The following is a 19,500-nucleotide window of genomic DNA, read 5'->3' as shown; positions in this document are numbered from 1 at the left end:
AAAGAGTTTTAGGAATTGCATTGTAAAATGTACAGTTCAGAGTCAAAATACCAAGTGACATTTACAGCAGCATAACTTATAAATGAATTCAGTTTTAATAGAGATGACCTGGAATTGTAGAGAATATGGATTACTGCAGTTGGATCTGAAAGGGACATTTTCTATATGCAGCGTAATATGGAACTCTGCAGTGCTGCCTAAGATAAACTGTCCAACTTGTCAAAGGTTTAGGCATCAGTAATGGCTGGAAGGCAACAGGCCCTCAGATCTATGTTGTCAGCCTGGTTTGGCCAGACATCTCCTGATCTACACTTCTCACCGGCTAATATGGCAATATGATGAAACAAATTATAAACCTTTATGTGTTAAGGTCTTGCCAGAGCCAAATCTGTACCCACCAAAACGTACTCCAATGAAGTGGTGACACTATGGTACCGACCACCAGATGTTCTGCTGGGATCTACAGAGTATAGCACGCCTATAGACATGTGGTGAGTGACAGAGGATATGCCTATTGATTGTGTCTGTTGTTCTTTATACTATATAGTGCCATTGCTGGCAGCTTTAAACAGATTTTTACGCCATTTGTACATGTCCAGAGAAGCAAAGAAGAATTGTAAGCTTTTTGGTCAGATTTTGTGTTTAAAGATAACCTTTCATGTTTTTTTATTTTATTTAGATAAATACCTTTCCTGGCAGAGTACCCCCCGCTGATGCTGCCACCCAGCCTGTTTTTTTTTTTTCAAATATCGCTCCTACGCCCCGCTGTGCCCCCCTGTCGTTTTCACGCTCAGTATGTTAATACTGAGCATTGGTACAGGGAGGAGGAGACGCCAGGGTTTCTCAATGGGCGTCTCCTTCTCACTGGCTGTGCCGTGATACAATCACAGCGGAGCACGTCACAGCCAGGGAGAAGGTGGACTTTTGTTTCTCCCTCCCTTTTCTCCCGTACTCCTGCTTCCTCTGCCAGACCCTCCCTCTTCTTCTTTATTGACAGGGCCAGGTGAGATGACTATGCAGGAACCTGGCCATGCCAATCAAGTAGACGAAGCAGGAGGAGCAAGGGTGCACAGAGTGGCCTCGGCCCACCCTCAGTGGACTTAACGTAGAACTCCCAGAAAAGTTTTAATTCTCTGACCTGTTAGAAAAGTATATGAAGTAAACTGTAGTGAAGGTGATCATCTTACCAGTGACTGTATTTCTGAGTCATAACCTCCCTTCTGATCCATATCTGTGTCATGTGACCAGCACTCTGATCTCCAACTGACACAGGACAGGAAGTCAGTTAATTCTCTATTCATTCCTATGAGACTGACATTGAGGCTCCCATAGGAATACCTAGAGAAACTGGCTTCCTGTCCACACATAAGATTCTGTGTTATTTGGAAAGTCAGAGTGCTGCTCATGTGACACAGCTGAGGATCAGAAGGGTGGGGATAACTCACAAATGCAGTCACTGGTAAGAAGATTACCTTTACTACAGCTTACATCATGGACCTTTCTAACATGTCAGAGAATAAAAATTTAAGTGGGAGTTCTTATTTAACTACTAAGGCTACTTTCATAGCGGAGGAAAACGCTTCAGTTTTGTCCCAATTCATTTTCAATGGGGACAAAACTGAACTGAAGGGAACGGAGTGCACCAGAAAGCATTCTGTTCCGTTTCATTGCTTTCCCATGACGCACACAAAAGAGATACAAGCAGTGTTTTTGATTGCGTCCTGGGATGCAGAGCAAGACGGATCCGTCATGACTCACAATGTAAGTCAATAGGGACAGGTCCATTTTCTCTGAAAAGAAAACTGATCTGTCCCCCATTGACTTCATAACGGATGCAGGCGGTTGTATCATCATGATGCTGAATCATGCCGGATCCAGCAAAAACGTTGGTGTGAAAGTAGCCTTATTTTGTATTTTGATTAAAAAGCACTTAGTCTCCAGAATGAAGCAATAGATCGCTAAGTGAAAGGTATCATTACATTCAGCTGAATTAGCCCTACAAGGCACTGGGGGTCATTTACAAAGAGTTTTGTGACTTTTTAAATGCCTGTGTGACAAAATTTTGTCACGTATGTGTTTTTTCCACTGTCCTTGCCAATGGGAAGTGGTGGGGGCGAGGCTGGGCCATCGGCCGTGGAAAATTCACTAAAATTTAAGCCTAGAAACAGGTGTAAATGACATTTAAAAACGACTCCAGTCAGCGACTGGAGTCGTTTTCAATCTAGGTGTACGGACAGCCGGGAGATGTGCCTAATTTATGATGAGGTGTGCGCATTCCCTGGCAGCACAGGGCCTTTCAGAGACTGGCCTAAAATGCTGGTCTTTGTAAAAATGACCCCTACATTGTCTAGTTTCACATTGGAATTTTTGGTGACAGACTCCCTTGAAAGATTTGAATGGAAAATTTGCTGTGTAAATTTTTATATGGGGTTACTTTCTATTTTAATACAGGGGAGTTGGCTGTATTTTGTATGAAATGTCCACTGGACGACCCATTTTTCCTGGTTCTACGATTAAAGAAGAACTGCATTTAATCTTTAGGCTTCTTGGTGAGTATGCAGTGTCTTTTTTTTTTTTTTTTTCTTCTACATAATGAAGTATTTTTTTTCTATATTAGACTTTTGTAACTTGATAACATTATGAGGCAGACAACTGGCTGATTTCAGTCCTGTCCTTCAATACATGTTTGTTCACACTCCATTGAAAGAAATGGCCAGAGCAGAAACCAGACATTATTTTCTTCATTTATAGGGTCCTAGTAGCCAGACTCAAACCACACGTTCTACAGGGAATCTTACTATCATGTTACAGCTGGGTCATGTGGGATTTCTGATATTGACGCAATCTACTTTCTATTTCAGGAACACCCACTGAAGACACGTGGCCTGGTATATCTTCCAATAAAGAGTTTAAGGCTTATGGTTTTCCACAGTACCGGGCACAACCACTGAAAAGCCACACACCTAGGTAATATGTGAATATTGGGCCTATGGGTCTAACCACCATAGGATACTTAGATGTTAGTAATTGTAACCAACATTTAGTTTAAAGTGTTTCTCTGAGAATTAATAAAACAAAATTGCTAAAAATACTTAAATATTACTTTATTATAAATACATTTCAAAATAATTTTCGTTAGTTAGAATGGTTTGTTTTGTCTAGGGAGGGTCTGCCATCCTATTAGCACACACAAAACCTGTCCTAATCAGAACAGGAGGAGGACAAGTTACTTCACAACACTCAGCTAAGGAGCTGCCTCAGCCTCAACTCCTACTTGTCAGGCATTATGATCCTGAATACAGATGATAAGATCTTCAGCTGAATCTCTGTAGGAATGGAGTTTATAAGGAAACATGAAGTACAGAGAGGAGCGTGGAGATGTGGCTAATGAGCAGCAGCACGTGTGTACAGTCTGCTACATTACCACAGCCCCACATTACCACAGAGTGTCTTGTCCATCTTCTATTTACTTCAGTAGTATCGTCACAAACTCCATTCCTACAGAGATTCAGCTGAAGATCTTATCAGCTGTATTCAGGATTTGTCAGTATTAATAGGACGACAGCTATTTAATTTTCCCTGATGATTGCTCCCTAGACAAAATGAGCCATTATAACTAATAAAAGGTATTTCAGAATATACAGTCAGGTCCATAAATATTGGGACATCGACACAATTCTAACATTTTTGGCTCTATACACCACCACAATGGATTTAAAATTAAGCAAACAAGATGTGCTTTAACTGCAGACTGTCAGCTTTAATTTGAGGGTATTTACATCCAAATTAGGTGAACGGTGTAGGAATTACAACAGTTTGCATATGTGCCTTCCACTTGTTAAAGGACCAAAAGTAATTGGACATAATCATAATATTCATAAATCAAACTTTCACTTTTTAATACTTGGTTGCAAATCCTTTGCAGTCAATTACAGTCTGAAGTCTGGAACGCATAGACATCACCAGACGCTGGGTTTCATCCCTGGTGATGCTCGGCCAGGCCTCTACTGCAACTGTCTTCAGTTTCTGCTTGTTCTTGAGGCATTTTCCCTTCAGTTTTGTCTTCAGCAAGTGAAATGCATGCTCAATCAGGTCAGGTGATTGACTTGGCCATTGCATAACATTCCACTTCTTTCCCTTAAAAAACTCTTTGGTTGCTTTTGCAGTATGCTTTGGGTCATTGTCCATCTGCACTTTGAAGCGCCGTCCAATGAGTTCTGAAGCATTTGGCTGAATATGAGCAGATAATATTGCCCAAAACACTTTAGAATTGATCCTACTGCTTTTGTCAGCAGGCACATCATCAATTAATACAAGGGAACCAGTTCCATTGGCAGCCATACATGCCCACGCCATGACACTACCACCACCATGCTTAACTGATGAGGTGGTAAGCTTAGGATCATGAGCAGTTCCTTTCCTTCTGCGTACTCTTCTCTTCCCATCACTCTGGTACAAGTTGATCTTGGTCTCATCTGTCCATAGGATGTTGTTCGAGAACTGTGAAAGATTTTTTTTAGATGTCGTTTGCCAAACTCTAATCTGGCCTTCCTGTTTTTGAGGCTCACCAATGGTTTACATCTTGTGGTGAACCCTCTGTATTCACTCTGGTGAAGTCTTCTCTTGATTGTTGACTTTGACACACATACACCTAGCTCCTGGAGAGTGTTCTTGATCTGGCCAACTGTTGTGAAGGGTGTTTTCTTCACCAGGGAAAGAATTCTTCGGTCATCCACCACAGTTGTTTTCCGCGGTCTTCTGGGTCTTTTTGGTGTCGCTGAGCTCACCGGTGCGTTTCTTCTTTTTAAGAATGTTCCAAACAGTTGTTTTGGCCACGCCTAATGTTTTTGCTATCTCTCTGATGGGTTTGTTTTGTTTTTTCAGCCTAATGATGGCTTGCTTCACTGATAGTGACAGCTCTTTGGATCTCATCTTGACAGTTGACAGCAACAGATTCCAAATGCAAATAGCAGACTGGAAATGAACTCTGGACCTTTTATCTGCTCATTGTAATTGGGATAATGAGGGAATAACACACACCTGGCCATGGAACAGCTGAGAAGCCAATTGTCCCATTACTTTTGGTTCCTTCACAAGTGGGAGGCACATATGCAAACTGTTGTAATTCCTACACCGTTCACCTGATTTGGATGTAAATACCCTCAAATTAAAGCTGACAGTCTGCAGTTAAAGCACAACGTGTTCGTTTCATTTCAAATCCATTATGGTGGTGTATAGAGCCAAAAATGTTAGCATTGTGTTGGTGTCCCAATATTTATGGACCTGACTGTATTATTAATAAAGCAATATTTAAGTATTTTCATAATTTTATTAATTACCGGAGAACCTCTTTAATGCCAAGGTATTTGGCACCTTTTTTCCCCAGGAGCAATTGTCTTGGATAAATCAAAACTCAGCTAGTATTTACATATGTAATGAGTTGCTCTGGATTATTGTTAATGGCGGAATCTCTCTTTTCAGATTGGATTCTGATGGGATTGAGTTATTGTACAGTCTGCTGTTGGTAAGCAAACTATGTAATATAATCGGATGTAGCATGTTGTGACTTTCATTGAAAAAAGGGGAGATTTGTATATACAGTGACATGCAAAAGTTTGGGCACCCCTGGTCAAAATTACTGTTACTGTGAACAGTTAAGCAAGTTAAAGATGAAATGATCTCCAAAAGACATAAAGTTGAAAATCACACATTCCCTTTGTATTTTAAGCAAAAACTAAATTTTTTATTTTCATCTTTTACAAGAGAAAAGGGTCCAAAGCAAAACTTTGGTCAATGCCCATGATGTTTAATTTTTATTGTTTATGTATTTTTTTATTCTAGGGAAGGGGGGTGATTTAATTTTTAATTTTTTTTATAAAATTTTTTACAATATGCAGTATTCATATTTATTTTAGCTCAATTTGCCGTTATCCTATGTTGGCCTGCCACCTGCAGGCCTCCATAGGAACTGCAGCTCTCTTCAGAGAGAATCAGCGCATTAGAACAAAGGACCAGCTTCCCCAATAGCCACATGGGGGAGACAGTACTTACCCAGAAACTCATCTTTACAGGTTTTTAGCAATTTAGATGCCGTGGTCAATCTTGACCACTGTATCTAAAGGGTTAAATGCCTGCAATCAGCGTTATTGCTGGTCGCATACATTAGCTGTGGGCCTCTTCTGTTTGTATCAGAAGAGACCCGCTTGCGAGTGGGCGCAATATTTAAACACCCTCCCAGCACCGTACGTGTCTAAGGGTTGAGGCCTGAGACCTCGGTCAAAGTTATCTGAGTGCTCAAATCTCCTTGGTTTCCCATACTTTTGCAAGGTACTCCTTTCCTTTTTTTTTTACTGTAAATTTGTACAAAACCAAAATAATGCACTAATATTGCTTAAAATGTTAAAAAGTGTGTTTCATCTTTAATTATGCCTTTTGGAGATCCTTTCATCATTAACTTGCTTAACTGTTCATAGTAACAGTAATTTTGGCCAAGGTTTCCAATTTGTGAAAATGAATGTACAACTTTTTTTTTTTTGGTGTGTGTTAATCAAAAGGAGTATTACCATCTTATAAAGTAATTATATATCACAAGGATATCCAACTCTATGATTGTGGAGGTCCAACTTCTGGGACCTTCCCTAACACTGATGATAAAGGGAACGCGGTGCCGGTTTTGCACTGCATCCCCTTCTAACTTGTCCTGCACCCATCCATTCTCTTATGAAGAGAACTGCAGCTGGCCCCATTCACGTGATTCTGTTGGAGCCCAGCTGTGCAAGGAAAAACCATGAAGGGGATAGAGCACTTAACCAGTGTTACATCCCTCTCATTCTCAAAATTGGTCTGGGTCCCAGAGCTCGGACCTCCACCGATCATAAAGTGATGGCGCTTATAAGTATATGGCAGATGTTTATAACATGGGAAAATCTCTTTACTAAAGACTCAATGACCTGGCATACCTTTTACCTGGCAGAAGATCATTTTTGTTTTTTCTCATATTTCTACCTTGTGTAAAATAAATGAAAGAAATTGCATGAAATTAGAAGAAAGGCTTCCTTTTTCCTGCTCAGACCATTTTATTTTATAGAGAGCATTTTTGGTAGCCTTGATATTACTTAAGGGCCCTTTACACATTCCGAGAATCTTAAAGATAATCACTAATAAGCCTTCATAGGAACGCTCGTTAGTGATGATCATTTCCCAGTGGCAAATTGTCTCTGTGTAACACGATCTGCTGTCGGCAAACAACGAGTCAGTATGGGAAAGAGTGATGGCATTAGCGATCGCTCCTCCCCATACTCTGGAGGAGATCGCTGCGCGTAAGTGCAGTGGTCTCCTATACCAGCGAGCAGCATATTGTCGGGAAGGAACGCCTCCTTCCCGATTATCTGCTGTTTTGTCGTCCCATGTAAAGGGTCCTTAAGATCCTCACTCATTCTCAGTCCTTATGACAGCTGTAGTCTCCAGAGTACATGTAACATCTGGTTGATATCTTTTAGTATGAGGATAAGAAGAGGATATCAGCAGATGCCGGTCTACATCACCCGTACTTTAAAACTCTTGGAGAGAGCGTGCTGACACTGCCAGACAGTAAGTGACTATGTTCCAGTGACATGAGATTTCTAAGAGTTTTTGCTATAAATCTTGTATCATCTTGTGTCATATTATCATGATGCATGGCAAACTTCTGAACAATCATTCATTTCTCTATAGATACCTCAATCTTCACAATGAAGGAAATCCAGCTTCAGAAAGACCCTGGTCACCGTGGCTCCATCTTTCATCAGACAGGTATAGATAGCGTTACATCCACCATTCTCCCTACTACAAACACTAAGGCCGTGAACAAGGTCTAAGACTAGACCGAAACGTTGGCCAGTGGCTACTTTTGTGGATGGATATATAAAAGAAAAATATATAGATAAAAAAGATAAAAAAGATAAGAAATAAAACAAGCAACTAAAAATAACTACAGAGTGCCGTGGTCTTTTGATGTAATTTAGATAGAGTTACAGTCCGGGTAGACTCATTTATGTATAAATATAATATCCTTTTCCAATTTTAAATCGTCCATGATTACCTTTTTCCATTTTTTGCATTACATTTTTAAGGGTTAAACATACAGTCCAAAGTTATATATTAACCCAAAAACAATCCCATCACCCCCCCTCACCTTTCAAAAAGGGGGGGGAAAAAGCAATACCAAATGTATAGTTTTTTTGTTATGTTTTCATGTTTTTTCACAAATAAAGACCTCTTGCACACGACCATATGTAGTTTGTGGTCCACAGAAAACGGATCCGCAAAAAATACGGATGACATCCATGTGCATTCCGTATTTTGCAGAACTGAACAGCTGGCCCCTAAAAGAACAGTACTATCCTTGTCCGTAATGCGGACAAGAATAGGACATGTTTTATTTTTTTGCGGAATGAAAATACGGGAATGGAATGTACACGGAGTACATTCCGTCTTTTTTGCAGACCCATAGAAATTAATGGTTCCGTATACATGGAAAGAAAATACGTTCGTGTGCAAGGGACCAAACTGTGAAAAATAAATTTACACTGCCATCTTCTGACACATTTTTATATTTCTACCTACAGAGCTATGTAATGGCTCTTTTTTGCAGGGTGAGCTGTAGTTTTTATTGATCTAATGGAGTATTTATAACTTTTTGATCCCTTTTTATTAATTTTTTTGTAAGGAAAGTGACCAAAAACAGCGATGCCCATTCCGGCATTGATATTTTAATTGTTCTGCCGTTTTCTGACTCGGCAATGATCTTTATTTATTTTTTTATTTATATTTGTAAAATGTGGAAAGGTGGGTGATTTGAATTTTTTATTCTTCAGGGAGTTTTTAATATTTAAAAAAAAAAAAAAATTCTACTTGTTTTTAACTTCTAGTATCCCCTAAGTAGGGCACTTGAACATAAGATTGTTAGATCAGTCAAATAATATTGCAGTCTATGATAAAATCGCTATATTCTTATCAAGCCCTGCTTAAGGGGAATCTGTCACCAGTAACCTCAAATTGTTTGCATAGACACATAGCTGTGGTTCGCCTGATAAAAACACTGCTTTTCTTTTGTTGAGCTGAGGCTCCATTACTGAGATATGATACTTTTTATTAATATGCAAATTGTGGAGCCTTTATCATCAGGAGTAGTGTGAATATGAACTTTTTTCTGCTCCTTAAAGGGAGTCTGTCACCTCCATATGGCCATATACAGTGCTTACACGCAAGTGCCCAGGGGCGGCGTTCAGTGTGTAGGTGCCCAGGCTGCTCTGCCTTCTTCTCACTTTACTCCTCCCCAGCCTCTGCCTTTGCCCACCCTCCAAGTCCAGACCGATCGATGAGGCAAGAGACTTGGAGGGCGGGCAAAGGAAGAGGCTGGGGAGGAGTAAAGTGAGAAGAAGGCAGAGCAGCCTGGGCACCTACACACTGAACGCCGCCCCTGGGCACTTGCGAGTGCTCATTTGCATATGAATTAAACTTTGTTTTTCCTGCTTGTGCAAGTCTAAAGACAAAGGTACTATTACAATCCTGTATAGGTTTGCTACAGAGCCATGTAAGCACTGTATATGGCCATATGGAGGTGACAGACTCCCTTTAAGTGCAGTGGAGGCAGTGATCCTCTGTGTTGACAAAAAGATGATCACAAAGTGTTCCCCTGCTGGGCCTCCCAGCAAACATTTTTAATTTGAAGATACGGCGATAAGTCCCTGTAAGTGCTGCCACATAAAAAAGTATTACATAGAGCCTATTCAAATTAATTGACAGTTGTCAGTTTAATACAGGACAGGTCCTCCCTAGCAAGACAGTTCTGTAACCACTCTCCACTCTGGGCAAGAGATGAGGATCCTGAAAAGATTTTTCTCTAAACTGGACACCCCAATTATGCTGGACATAATCATAAAGATTTGACCACAATATGATGACCATGAAACGTTTTGCATTACTCACTTGGCATATGGCCGGTTTTGATAGCTTTCTACGGCCATCTTTGATGGCTGTGATTGCATTTTACTCATTTTGGGCTAAAATTCATTTTTTCAAGTTGGTTTTTATTTAAAATGTTCAGCCATTTTTGAGATACAGGAGTATCAAAGTATAGCTGGGTTCACACATAGGCTTTGAATTCCGCCAGTCTGTGTCTGTCGGGAGTTCACGTTATACGGCATAGCTGGATACCACAGTGCACTGCCAGATCCCCATTCACTGTAATGGGATCCAGACGCTTTCTGGCATATATGCCAGCTCTCGGCAGGATAAAAAATGCTGCGTGTAGTATTTTTTGTCCACCCAAAAGCCAGCATGTATACCATATGCAGTGAATTCCAGCAGTCGCAGCACACGCAGCATTTTTTGTCCTGCCGAGAGCTGGCATACATGCCAGAAAGCGTCTGGAGCCCATTACAAGGAATGGGGATCTGGCAATGCACTGTGGTATCCAGCTATGCCGGATAACGTGGACTCCCGACAGTCTGTTCCTCCACCGGAACAGACTGCCAGAATTAAAAGCGCATATGTGAACCCAGCCCATAAATTTTCAGTCCCGTCATCTGACGGCTCATGTGAAGATTTATTTCTGATTTCCTGACCTCATAAACAATCAGTTAAAGGGGTTGCCCAGGTTCAGAGCTGAACCCGGACATAACCCCTTCTTCCCCCACTCAGCCCCTCAGAGATGAGCATTTCATGCATATTATGCAGGGCAAGGGCTGTTCTGTTTACCTTTTTACACTGCTAGACGGAGGCTTCTGCCTCGCAGTGTTGCCGGTGACGTCACCGGCAAATATGAGTAGGCTATTAGTGCTGCCCTAGCCGTTTTAAAATGAGTAAAATGCTATTTTAAAAAATTGCCCCAAAGGTGTCCATAGCCTTTAATGACTAACAATTTGATGGGAAATCTATTAAATGTGAACTTTCATTGCAGGTCGTGGAAAGACCAGGCGACAGAGTATATTTTAAAGCAACTCTTGGACACTGGATAACCTCCATTCTTCACTGCCAGGGACTCCTGCAGTAATAAAAAAAAGCTAGAAGTATTAACATTAACTTACCAGTCTGCAGTGAGTCTTGTGCCAAATGTACTGTTATGTGGGTATCAATGCTGGGTCCAGGGACGTGTAGGATATGAGGGATTACTTCTATGGATCCCATCAGCGCCTTATTAGCCCTCTTCATAAGGACAGCTTAACTAAATGTCTCCAAAAATGCCATATGGATTTGCTTGTTATTTTACCCACAAGATTTATTTTACATGTCTAGGTTGGGCTTTGCTGAAAGAGTTCACAGTACTCCGAGTTCCAGATTGCATAGATAACGAAACATAGCTATGCTCCCAGGGAAGTGGTTAATATTGTAAACTCCAAGATCATGCTCTAAAGCTCTGAAAACTATAATGACCTGCCATTGTTACAGCATACCTTTATGGATCCAGGTACATTATATGGGCAAAGGTAATGAGACACCGACGCATTACACCTACAGGAGCTTTTAATCCACAGGCATTATTATAGTGTCCCCTCACTTCTCTTCTACTCTTCTGGGAAGGGTTTCTACAAGATTTTGGAGTGTGTGGGGGGGGGGGGGATTTTTGCTCAATCATTCAGAAAAGCATTTGTGAAGTCAGACACTGATGTTGGACCTAGCTTGCAATCTCCATTCTAGTTCAACTTAAAGATGTGCGATGGGGTTGAGCTCAGGGATCTGTGATTGGCGGTCAAGGTCATCCACACCAAACTCGCCCAACCATGCCTTTATGGACCTTCATTTATGCACAGTCATGCCGAAAATGAAAAGGGCCTTGGTATGTTGAAGCATTAAGATATCCCTTCTGTGGGGGCCTAGGTCAATCCCTGAAAACAACCCCATTGTTTTATCCCTCCTGCACCAAACTTTACACTTGGCAAAATGCAGTCAGACAGGCAATGTTCTCCTGGCATTTACCAAAACCAGACTCGTCCATCAGATTGCCAGATGAGAGAAGCCTGATTCCTTACTCGATAGAAGAGGTTTCCACTGCTCCACAGTCCACTGATGGAGGCAAATACAGGGAGAACATGTAAACTCCTTGCAGATGATGCAGTTTCACACCTGTTTAACTCCAGGGCCGCTGTGCTGCTAACCACTGAGCCATTGTACCTCATTAGTTATTTCAAAAGTGACCAAAATGAAATATTATTAAATATTTTTCACCAGTTGTTATGGCCACACATGCCATTTCCCATGTGGTGCTTAAAGGACAGTTTCAGCATACTGTCTTGTTTTACTGTACTGATTGGCAGCTGAGCTATAGTAATCTGGCGTGGTCACTACACGAAGTACAGTGCTGTCTGCATCTCTAGTTAGTTCTGGTGCCTACTGCAAACAGCGGAATGGTGTGACCCCCACTGACAATATCTGTAGCCTGGAAAATCTCTCTAATAGTATGCCTATAAAGCTTGAGAAAAGCAGTAGTAGTCCAGCATTATCCATTCATCAAGCGGTATAGGCACTTATTACTATGACCAGGGAAATATGAGTTTTAATAAGATTGTATGTATTGGCTTTGTGCCCTTCTATATCCGTAGTTGATGAATGTACACATATTTGAGAACATATATACCACACAAGTATCTATATTCTTATGTTCTTGTACATTCCAGATTCATTGTGTGCAATTCAATAGACAGCTCTTTTAACACACCGATGATGTCATCTGTAGCAAGGACTGTTACAAAATAGCTGCACAACCATTCTAAAGGTTGGATACAGGGGCGTAGCTATAGGGGGTGCAGAGGTAGCAGTCGCTACCGGGCCCAGGAGCCTGAGGGGGCCCAAAGACCCTTGTGCCACATGAGACACTGGCATTATAGAAAGTGCATGCTGGTCAATTTACACCTCTGGCTGGAGGGAAGGGGTTAGGTCAAGAATTTGGCATGAGGGGGTGCCCTTTCAATGTTTGCCTCATACAGCAGGAAGGCTACGTGCTCCCCTGCCCCTTGCCAACAAGAACTAAGGGCAGGGGGGCCCAAGCTGAACTCTTGAATAAGGGCCCATGAGCTTTTAGCTACACCCCTGGTTGGATACCTACATATCCCAGCCTACCTGGATAGCACTCCAACCCAAACACCTTGCATACCTGATCTTAGGCAAGCTGAACCTGAAATGTAACTCAAAGGGAATCACAGAGCCCATTACTACAGGCCTTTTGTAAGGCTACTTTCACATTCGCGTTTGGTGCGGATCTGTCATGGATCTGCACAGACGGATCCGTTCAGATAATACAACCGTCTGCATCCGTTCAGAACGGATATGTTTGTATTATCTTTAACATAGCCAAGACCAATCCATCTTGAACACTATTGAAAGTCAATGAAGGACAGATCCGTTTTCTGTTGTGCCAGATTGTGTCATAGAAAACAGATCCGTCCCCATTGACTTACGTTGTGTGTCAGAACGGATCCGTTTGGCTCCGCTTCTTCAGAAACACACCATAACGCTGAAAGCAGCGTTTTAGTGTCCGCCTCCAAAACGGAATGGAGGCAAACTGATGCATTCTGAGCGGATTCTTTTCCATTCAGAATGCATTAGGGCAAAACTGAGCCCTTAACGGATCTCACAAACGGAAAGCCAAAACGCCAGTGTGAAAGTAGCCTAATATGGGTAAACTGTTAAGTTCAGTTTACCCTCTTAATGGCCCCTATTGTGCTTATGAGATAGGCAAATACTGATCAGTCTGTGGTGACTACATTCTACTTTATTCTGGCTTCTTCCCAACATTATGGGCTGTTCAGTTGGTGCTGTGGTACCTACTACTTTAACCTTATTAGGACATGTGTTCAGGTGAGCGCCTGTTCGTAACTGATCCTAATGGATCCTATTGACCTATATTGGATCAGTATTCAGTTTTATTTAGGCCTCATGCACACGGCTGTTGTGCAGCCTTTCCGTGCATTGGGGACCGCAATTAGCGGTCCCCAATGCACGGGCCCCATCCGTGTTGCAGCCCGAGATGGATCCAGACCCATTCAACTTGAATGGGTCCGTGATCCGTCCGCACCGTAAAAAAATAGAACCCGTAGTGCTTCCGTGAGGTTCCGTGCCTCCGTTCTGCACCACAGCTCCGGATTATGGACCCATGTACGGTGCCCGTGTATTGCGGACCCGCTGTATGCATGAGGCCGTGTGCATGAGGCCTTAACGGGAATAATAGCACTTTGCTGTTTAAAATGCAATGCAAAGTCAACTGAACGGACCGTGAGAGTAGTGTGAACAGAGCCTAATGGACAGTTATTTTTTTAATTATAGTTTCCATGAGATTCTAATATCTATTTGTGAATGTTACTTTAATATGTAAAACATCGATAGTTATGCCGAAGTAATTTAGTTAGCAATTATCCTTTCATTAGAGAGGTACATGATTTCATTTGCATCAATGTGCAGGGAGTCACCTCTCCATGTAGCACTTTTCATAATTCTTCCCGTCTAAGCTTTGCACTTTTTAGAAAAACTTGTATGTGTTATAGATTTCTTGCTCTACGGGTCTCTATGCTGAGCAAACAATTGTAAAACGGGTGAAGAGCATTGCATCTGAAATGCTGATTGGTATCATTTTTAGCCAAACCTTATAGACCAGTGGTGGGCAACATATTTTCCTGCCCAGTGGTCCAAACAGTTTTTGGAAAAGGGTTACATGGGGGGTTCCCAAAGTTTTTTCGATCCTGTATCAGATGTGTTATTAGAGGAATATTCTAGTTATATAAATTTATCCTCCAGGATAGCAGACAAGTATTAGATCAGTGAGTGTCCGATCACTGCCACCCCCATCGATAACAAAAATGGGTGCCCCACACACTGCAGGGACCTTGCAAATGAATGTTGAGGTCAACTGGGTATTCATCTCTAGGGAATGCCTAATACAGCCCCCGTTCTTGTTATTGATTTGGGTCTCAGTGGTCGAACCCCCACCAATCTAAAAGTTAGCCTTATCCTGTGAATGAAAATTACTTAATCAAATAAAGTAATGAAAGATGTTGATTTCAGTGGTGTGTCACCCATGAGCTAAAGGTAAGCATCATAATTAGGGATGAGCGAACTTCTGTTTTCAAGTTCGGCGTACAAGGTTCGGGTTATCTAAGAATTCCATTATGGATTCCGCTACCACGGACCATATCTTATGGTCCATGGAAGCAGAATCCATAACGGATTTCTTAGATAACCCGAAACTTCTATGCCGAACTTGAAAACCCAGAAAAGAGTCATGTCTAACTGATAAGAGTCACAGTTATTCATGAGCTCCTACTCACCTTGCTAATGATTGGCAGTTCTCTCCTAAGGAGAAAACTGACCAACATCAGCAGGTGGGTGGGAAAAGCAGAAGAACATGAAAACCCATGACTCTTCTCAGGCAGCCTTGACTCGTTTCAGGCTTAGGCTCCTGCTATTACAAAGCTGGCTCTTGGCAGCCACTTACTTTTAGCTCATGAATGACACTCAGCGTTTTCTGTCACTACTTTATGATGCCCTTACTGATGGCCGCATAAAGTTGATGATGGATTCCCTTTAAGATCCGATTGGTGAAAGTTTAGGAGGATCTCCATTCCCACAGAAAACAGAGAAAAGAGATGGCCATTGCAGAAAACTATGATCAAGTTGTATCTGTAATTCATTTCAATAAAGAATGACCACACATGCACAACCGATTCAGCTTTGAAAGGGTAACCCTTTGGATGCTGTAAAATGTATGGCCATTCAAGCTATCGGGAATAATATACATTTCAGTCCGTCGGCTATTTGTTGCACACCACTGGTCTCAAAAAATACAATTAAAGGGTTAGGGTACATTTACACGACCCTATTATTTGATCCGCATCCGTTCTGCATTTTGCAGAATAGATGCGGATCCATTCATTTCTATGGGTGAATAAAATGTGCGGACAACGTTCAGTATGTTATCCGCATCCGTGTTTCTGCATTTCTAGTCCGCAAAAATATGAAGCTTGTCCTACTATTGTCCGCACAGATCGGTCCGCAGCCCCATTCAAGTCAATGGATCCGCAAATTGCGGATGACATACGGAAAGGTTTCCGTATGTCATCTGTTTTTTGCAGATCCGTTTCCGTGTTTTTGAATGCCTTAATAAATCTTTTTTTTTTCTCTATCTTTTTTTCCTTCCATTTTTTGCGGACTGTAAAAAACGGAAGACATACGGAACACAAACGGAAGTCATTTGTCCGCAAAATGCGTACACGCGGTTCCGTTATTTGTGGACCGCAAAACGGAAAGGATTACACACGGTCGTGTGAATGTACCCTAATACTGAGACTTTTTTACTGATTAACTATCCTCTGGTCATCAGTATCTGATCAGTGGGGGTCTAAAACCTGGGACCCCCACCTATCAGCTGTTTGAGAAGGCTGCAGCGCTCCTCCTTATCGAAGCTTTCCCTTGACCAGTGACATCATCGGTCACATGGCCTAGGCGCAACTCAGCATCATAGGTCAGATACTGATGACTAGGGATGAGTGAACTTGATATTTTCAAGTTCGGGTTCAGCGTTGAGTGGCAATTTTGTTATGGATTCCGTTATCACGGAATATGACAGAATCCATAACGGGATTGCCACCGAACCCGAACTTGAAAACAGGTTAGGTCATCAGTTAAAAAGCATTGGAAAACCCCTTTGATGAGTAGAATAAATGCAGGGAGTTCAGAAGGATTTACCCAGATTTGTGCCTGAGTGATAGAAATGCTGCTTAATGTGATGTATAAAATATATTTATCTGAGGTTTAATGTGTGTGTGTCTGGATGTGAGGATCTGAATTCCATATACAAATATACACAGAACTCTGTTCTGCAAGTGATTTAACCCATTTTGGCGTCTAATGTATGAATGTAGGCTATCTAAAGATGTAACATATATATTTAATTTTTATTATTAGACACACTGTACGATTCCACAGTCAGGACACTTGGTCTAGATTTATGTCTAGAAAAAATTCCAGCGGGAAAATCTCTGCAAATCAGTCACTATTATATTAGGCAAATTTATCAGTATGTATAATAACTCTATTATACATGGAAGGAGAAGTAACTGGAGCAACAGTCATAAATATAGGACTGTGCTGAATATTAAGTGTAGTTCTTCCTTTGCAAATAAATATACCAATAAATCTTCAGAGAACGAGAGCAAGTGGGATATAATGTCTGCCAGCAGTAAAGAGCTAAAAACAGTAAAAATGAAGGTAAACGTTAATATAAGAGAATGATTGCAAGGGTTATAAAACAAGCCCGAGAGGTTCCAACTAGCAGTTATCATATAGGACTGTGGCGGAATGGGTGGCTTGTGTCGTGGTTAACATAAAAAATGGGTTATAAAGTGTGGGCATATCTTAATAGTATACCATCACTTTATGGTCAGTGATGTCTGAAATCTGGAGCCACCAGCTTGAGAATTAAAAGGCGGCAGTTCTAGTTTAGTGCTACATTCCCTTTCTCATTTGTCTCTGCACAGTGGTGCCCTAGCTCCACTCTGTACAGTCAAGTGAATGGGGCCGCCTCTGTTCCTTGAATAGCTCATTCGTCAGGAGCAGACTGGCCATAGACCATATAGTGAAATTCCCCGGGGGACTGATGCCCAGGGGGCTGCCCAAGCCCTCCTCATTGCCGCCAGCCAGATACATAACGATCTGATGCTCAGTATTAATTAATGTAGGAACATCAGGCACTTATTCACCTGGTCAACGGCTGCAGTTGCCCTCCTGAATTTAACTGTATTGCCTTCTTCAGGACGTTGATATAGTTGAATACTGTGGCGTAAACGGCAGTATTCTGAGCTGCACTGTGGTATTTGGTTCCGCTGGGGCGGTAGTTTGTTCTCGGTGTGACAGGCCTCATGGCTGTTAGGGGAGGTGTATGTCAGGATTTTCCATATCTTCCCCATTAGTTGCCAGGCCTGAGGCAATACCAGGTGCCACAATCACCTGAGAATAAAAGAAACCTTAGCGTGAGAGGGGGTGGAGAGTGGGATCCTGGGAAGTGGGATCCTGGAGAGTGTGGAAGCATAGTCTGGCAGAGGCTCTGGATGTGTGGTTTCAGCCAGGAGGCTGAGAGACCACGAGGCTGGGAGAAATTCTGGAGTTAGGGGACAAAGCGACGCCTGGGAGGGTCATAGGGCCATAGTCAGGCGGACTACTGAGCCTTAATCCCTCACAAGAGACATTGGATTTGAGACAGTGGGTGTACTGTGCTCTGGACAGCCAGGAGACTGTGGGACATTGGCTGGGAAAGCCGCATCGGATCACAGGGTGTGAACTGTACCTAATAGGTGAGTCAGGGACGTTATGTATTAGTTAGAGCCTGGACGGGCGAGTGTTTATTGTTTTGTTGGTTTTGCTTTTGCTGGTGGGCCACAATAAATGCACTGTTTGGACCTTTAAAACCTGTTGTCTGCGAAGGTATTTGTGAGGATGATCCCCTGAAAGAAAGCTACCTCTCACATCGGCTATTGTATTGCTGGCCCCACCCACTTCTGTAGTCCCTACCAGCCCATGCACGAAGCTGTTGTGGAGCTGGAGAGCTCCTTCAGTGACAGACTGCTGCATCCTAGGTGCACGAAGGAGCGTTATCGTAGGTCCTTTCTCCCAGCAACGGTTAGGATTTATAACCACCACTGTTCCCAGTAACCCAGTAGTGAATTTTTTAAGTAAATTCTGTGTTATGTTTTTCTTGTATTTTTACTCTTTAATTTCTAATTACTCTTATTTTTGCTCCTGTTGTGAATGTGATTGCTGCTGTTATGCCAATAAAGGGATTTTCTTCTTCTTCCTTTATATGTGTTGGCCCTGCCTACTTGTGTTGCCCCATCTTCTGTCAGTTTGGACCCACCTACAACATGAGGCCACCTTTGGTTTTTTCTAGGGCCACATTAGGTTCCCAGTTCACCCATGCCCACCAATCATAAAGTTATGGCATATCCTAGTGATAAGCCATCATTTTATAAGATGGGAAAACCCTTTAATTTAAAGCAACACTCTGTTTATCTTTAATACAGGGCCTGAGAGGGCAGATTTAGAGGGCACAAAATAAAGAAACGCCAGAACATATGATATGCCACCCAGACCTTGCTATAGTCCTAACACGTTGTGTGCCTTTACATTTTATTGGAGGGCATTGGGGCAACTTTAGATGCTAGATGGGAGAAAATGCATTGTCAACAATTCCTGAACATATATCTATTACCAAATCTCTACCATTATGAACAGGAACAGGTGCTCTTTTCACTCAGCAAATGTTAATGGCACGTGTATATGGCAGAAGGCCAGGCAATTTGAATTCCTAGTGGCTGCCCTGCTCCATCACCTCAACTGATTGTTCTCAGTCGTAATAGGATGGATTTTGATAATAGTTATACGTATATTAGAGAGATGTCCATACGGACATTTCTTGAAATAAAGTGACTTGTAACCCACGCTTAATGGGAATGCGTCACCTCTAATGGTTTCTGC

At 42.0% G+C, this 19,500-nt stretch overlaps 1 protein-coding gene across 1 annotated transcript in view; it reads left to right on the top strand.

Moving 5' to 3' along the window:
• The window catches only part of CDK18 (cyclin dependent kinase 18), a 149,714-nt gene extending 138,336 nt beyond the window's left edge, over positions 1–11,378 (top strand). The window contains exons 10-16 of the mRNA XM_040423973.1: positions 371–491; positions 2,452–2,549; positions 2,862–2,967; positions 5,482–5,524; positions 7,500–7,590; positions 7,714–7,791; positions 10,943–11,378. Coding sequence (XP_040279907.1) covers positions 371–491; positions 2,452–2,549; positions 2,862–2,967; positions 5,482–5,524; positions 7,500–7,590; positions 7,714–7,791; positions 10,943–10,977 — 572 coding nt within the window. The 3' untranslated portion in view covers positions 10,978–11,378. The remainder of the gene's footprint in view (positions 1–370; positions 492–2,451; positions 2,550–2,861; positions 2,968–5,481; positions 5,525–7,499; positions 7,591–7,713; positions 7,792–10,942) is intronic.
• Positions 11,379–19,500: the final 8,122 nt, after the last annotated feature.

The sequence above is a fragment of the Bufo bufo genome, chromosome 3, assembly GCF_905171765.1.
Source record: "Bufo bufo chromosome 3, aBufBuf1.1, whole genome shotgun sequence".
Lineage (NCBI taxonomy): Eukaryota > Metazoa > Chordata > Amphibia > Anura > Bufonidae > Bufo > Bufo bufo.
This window is presented reverse-complemented; position numbering and strand designations above follow the sequence as displayed.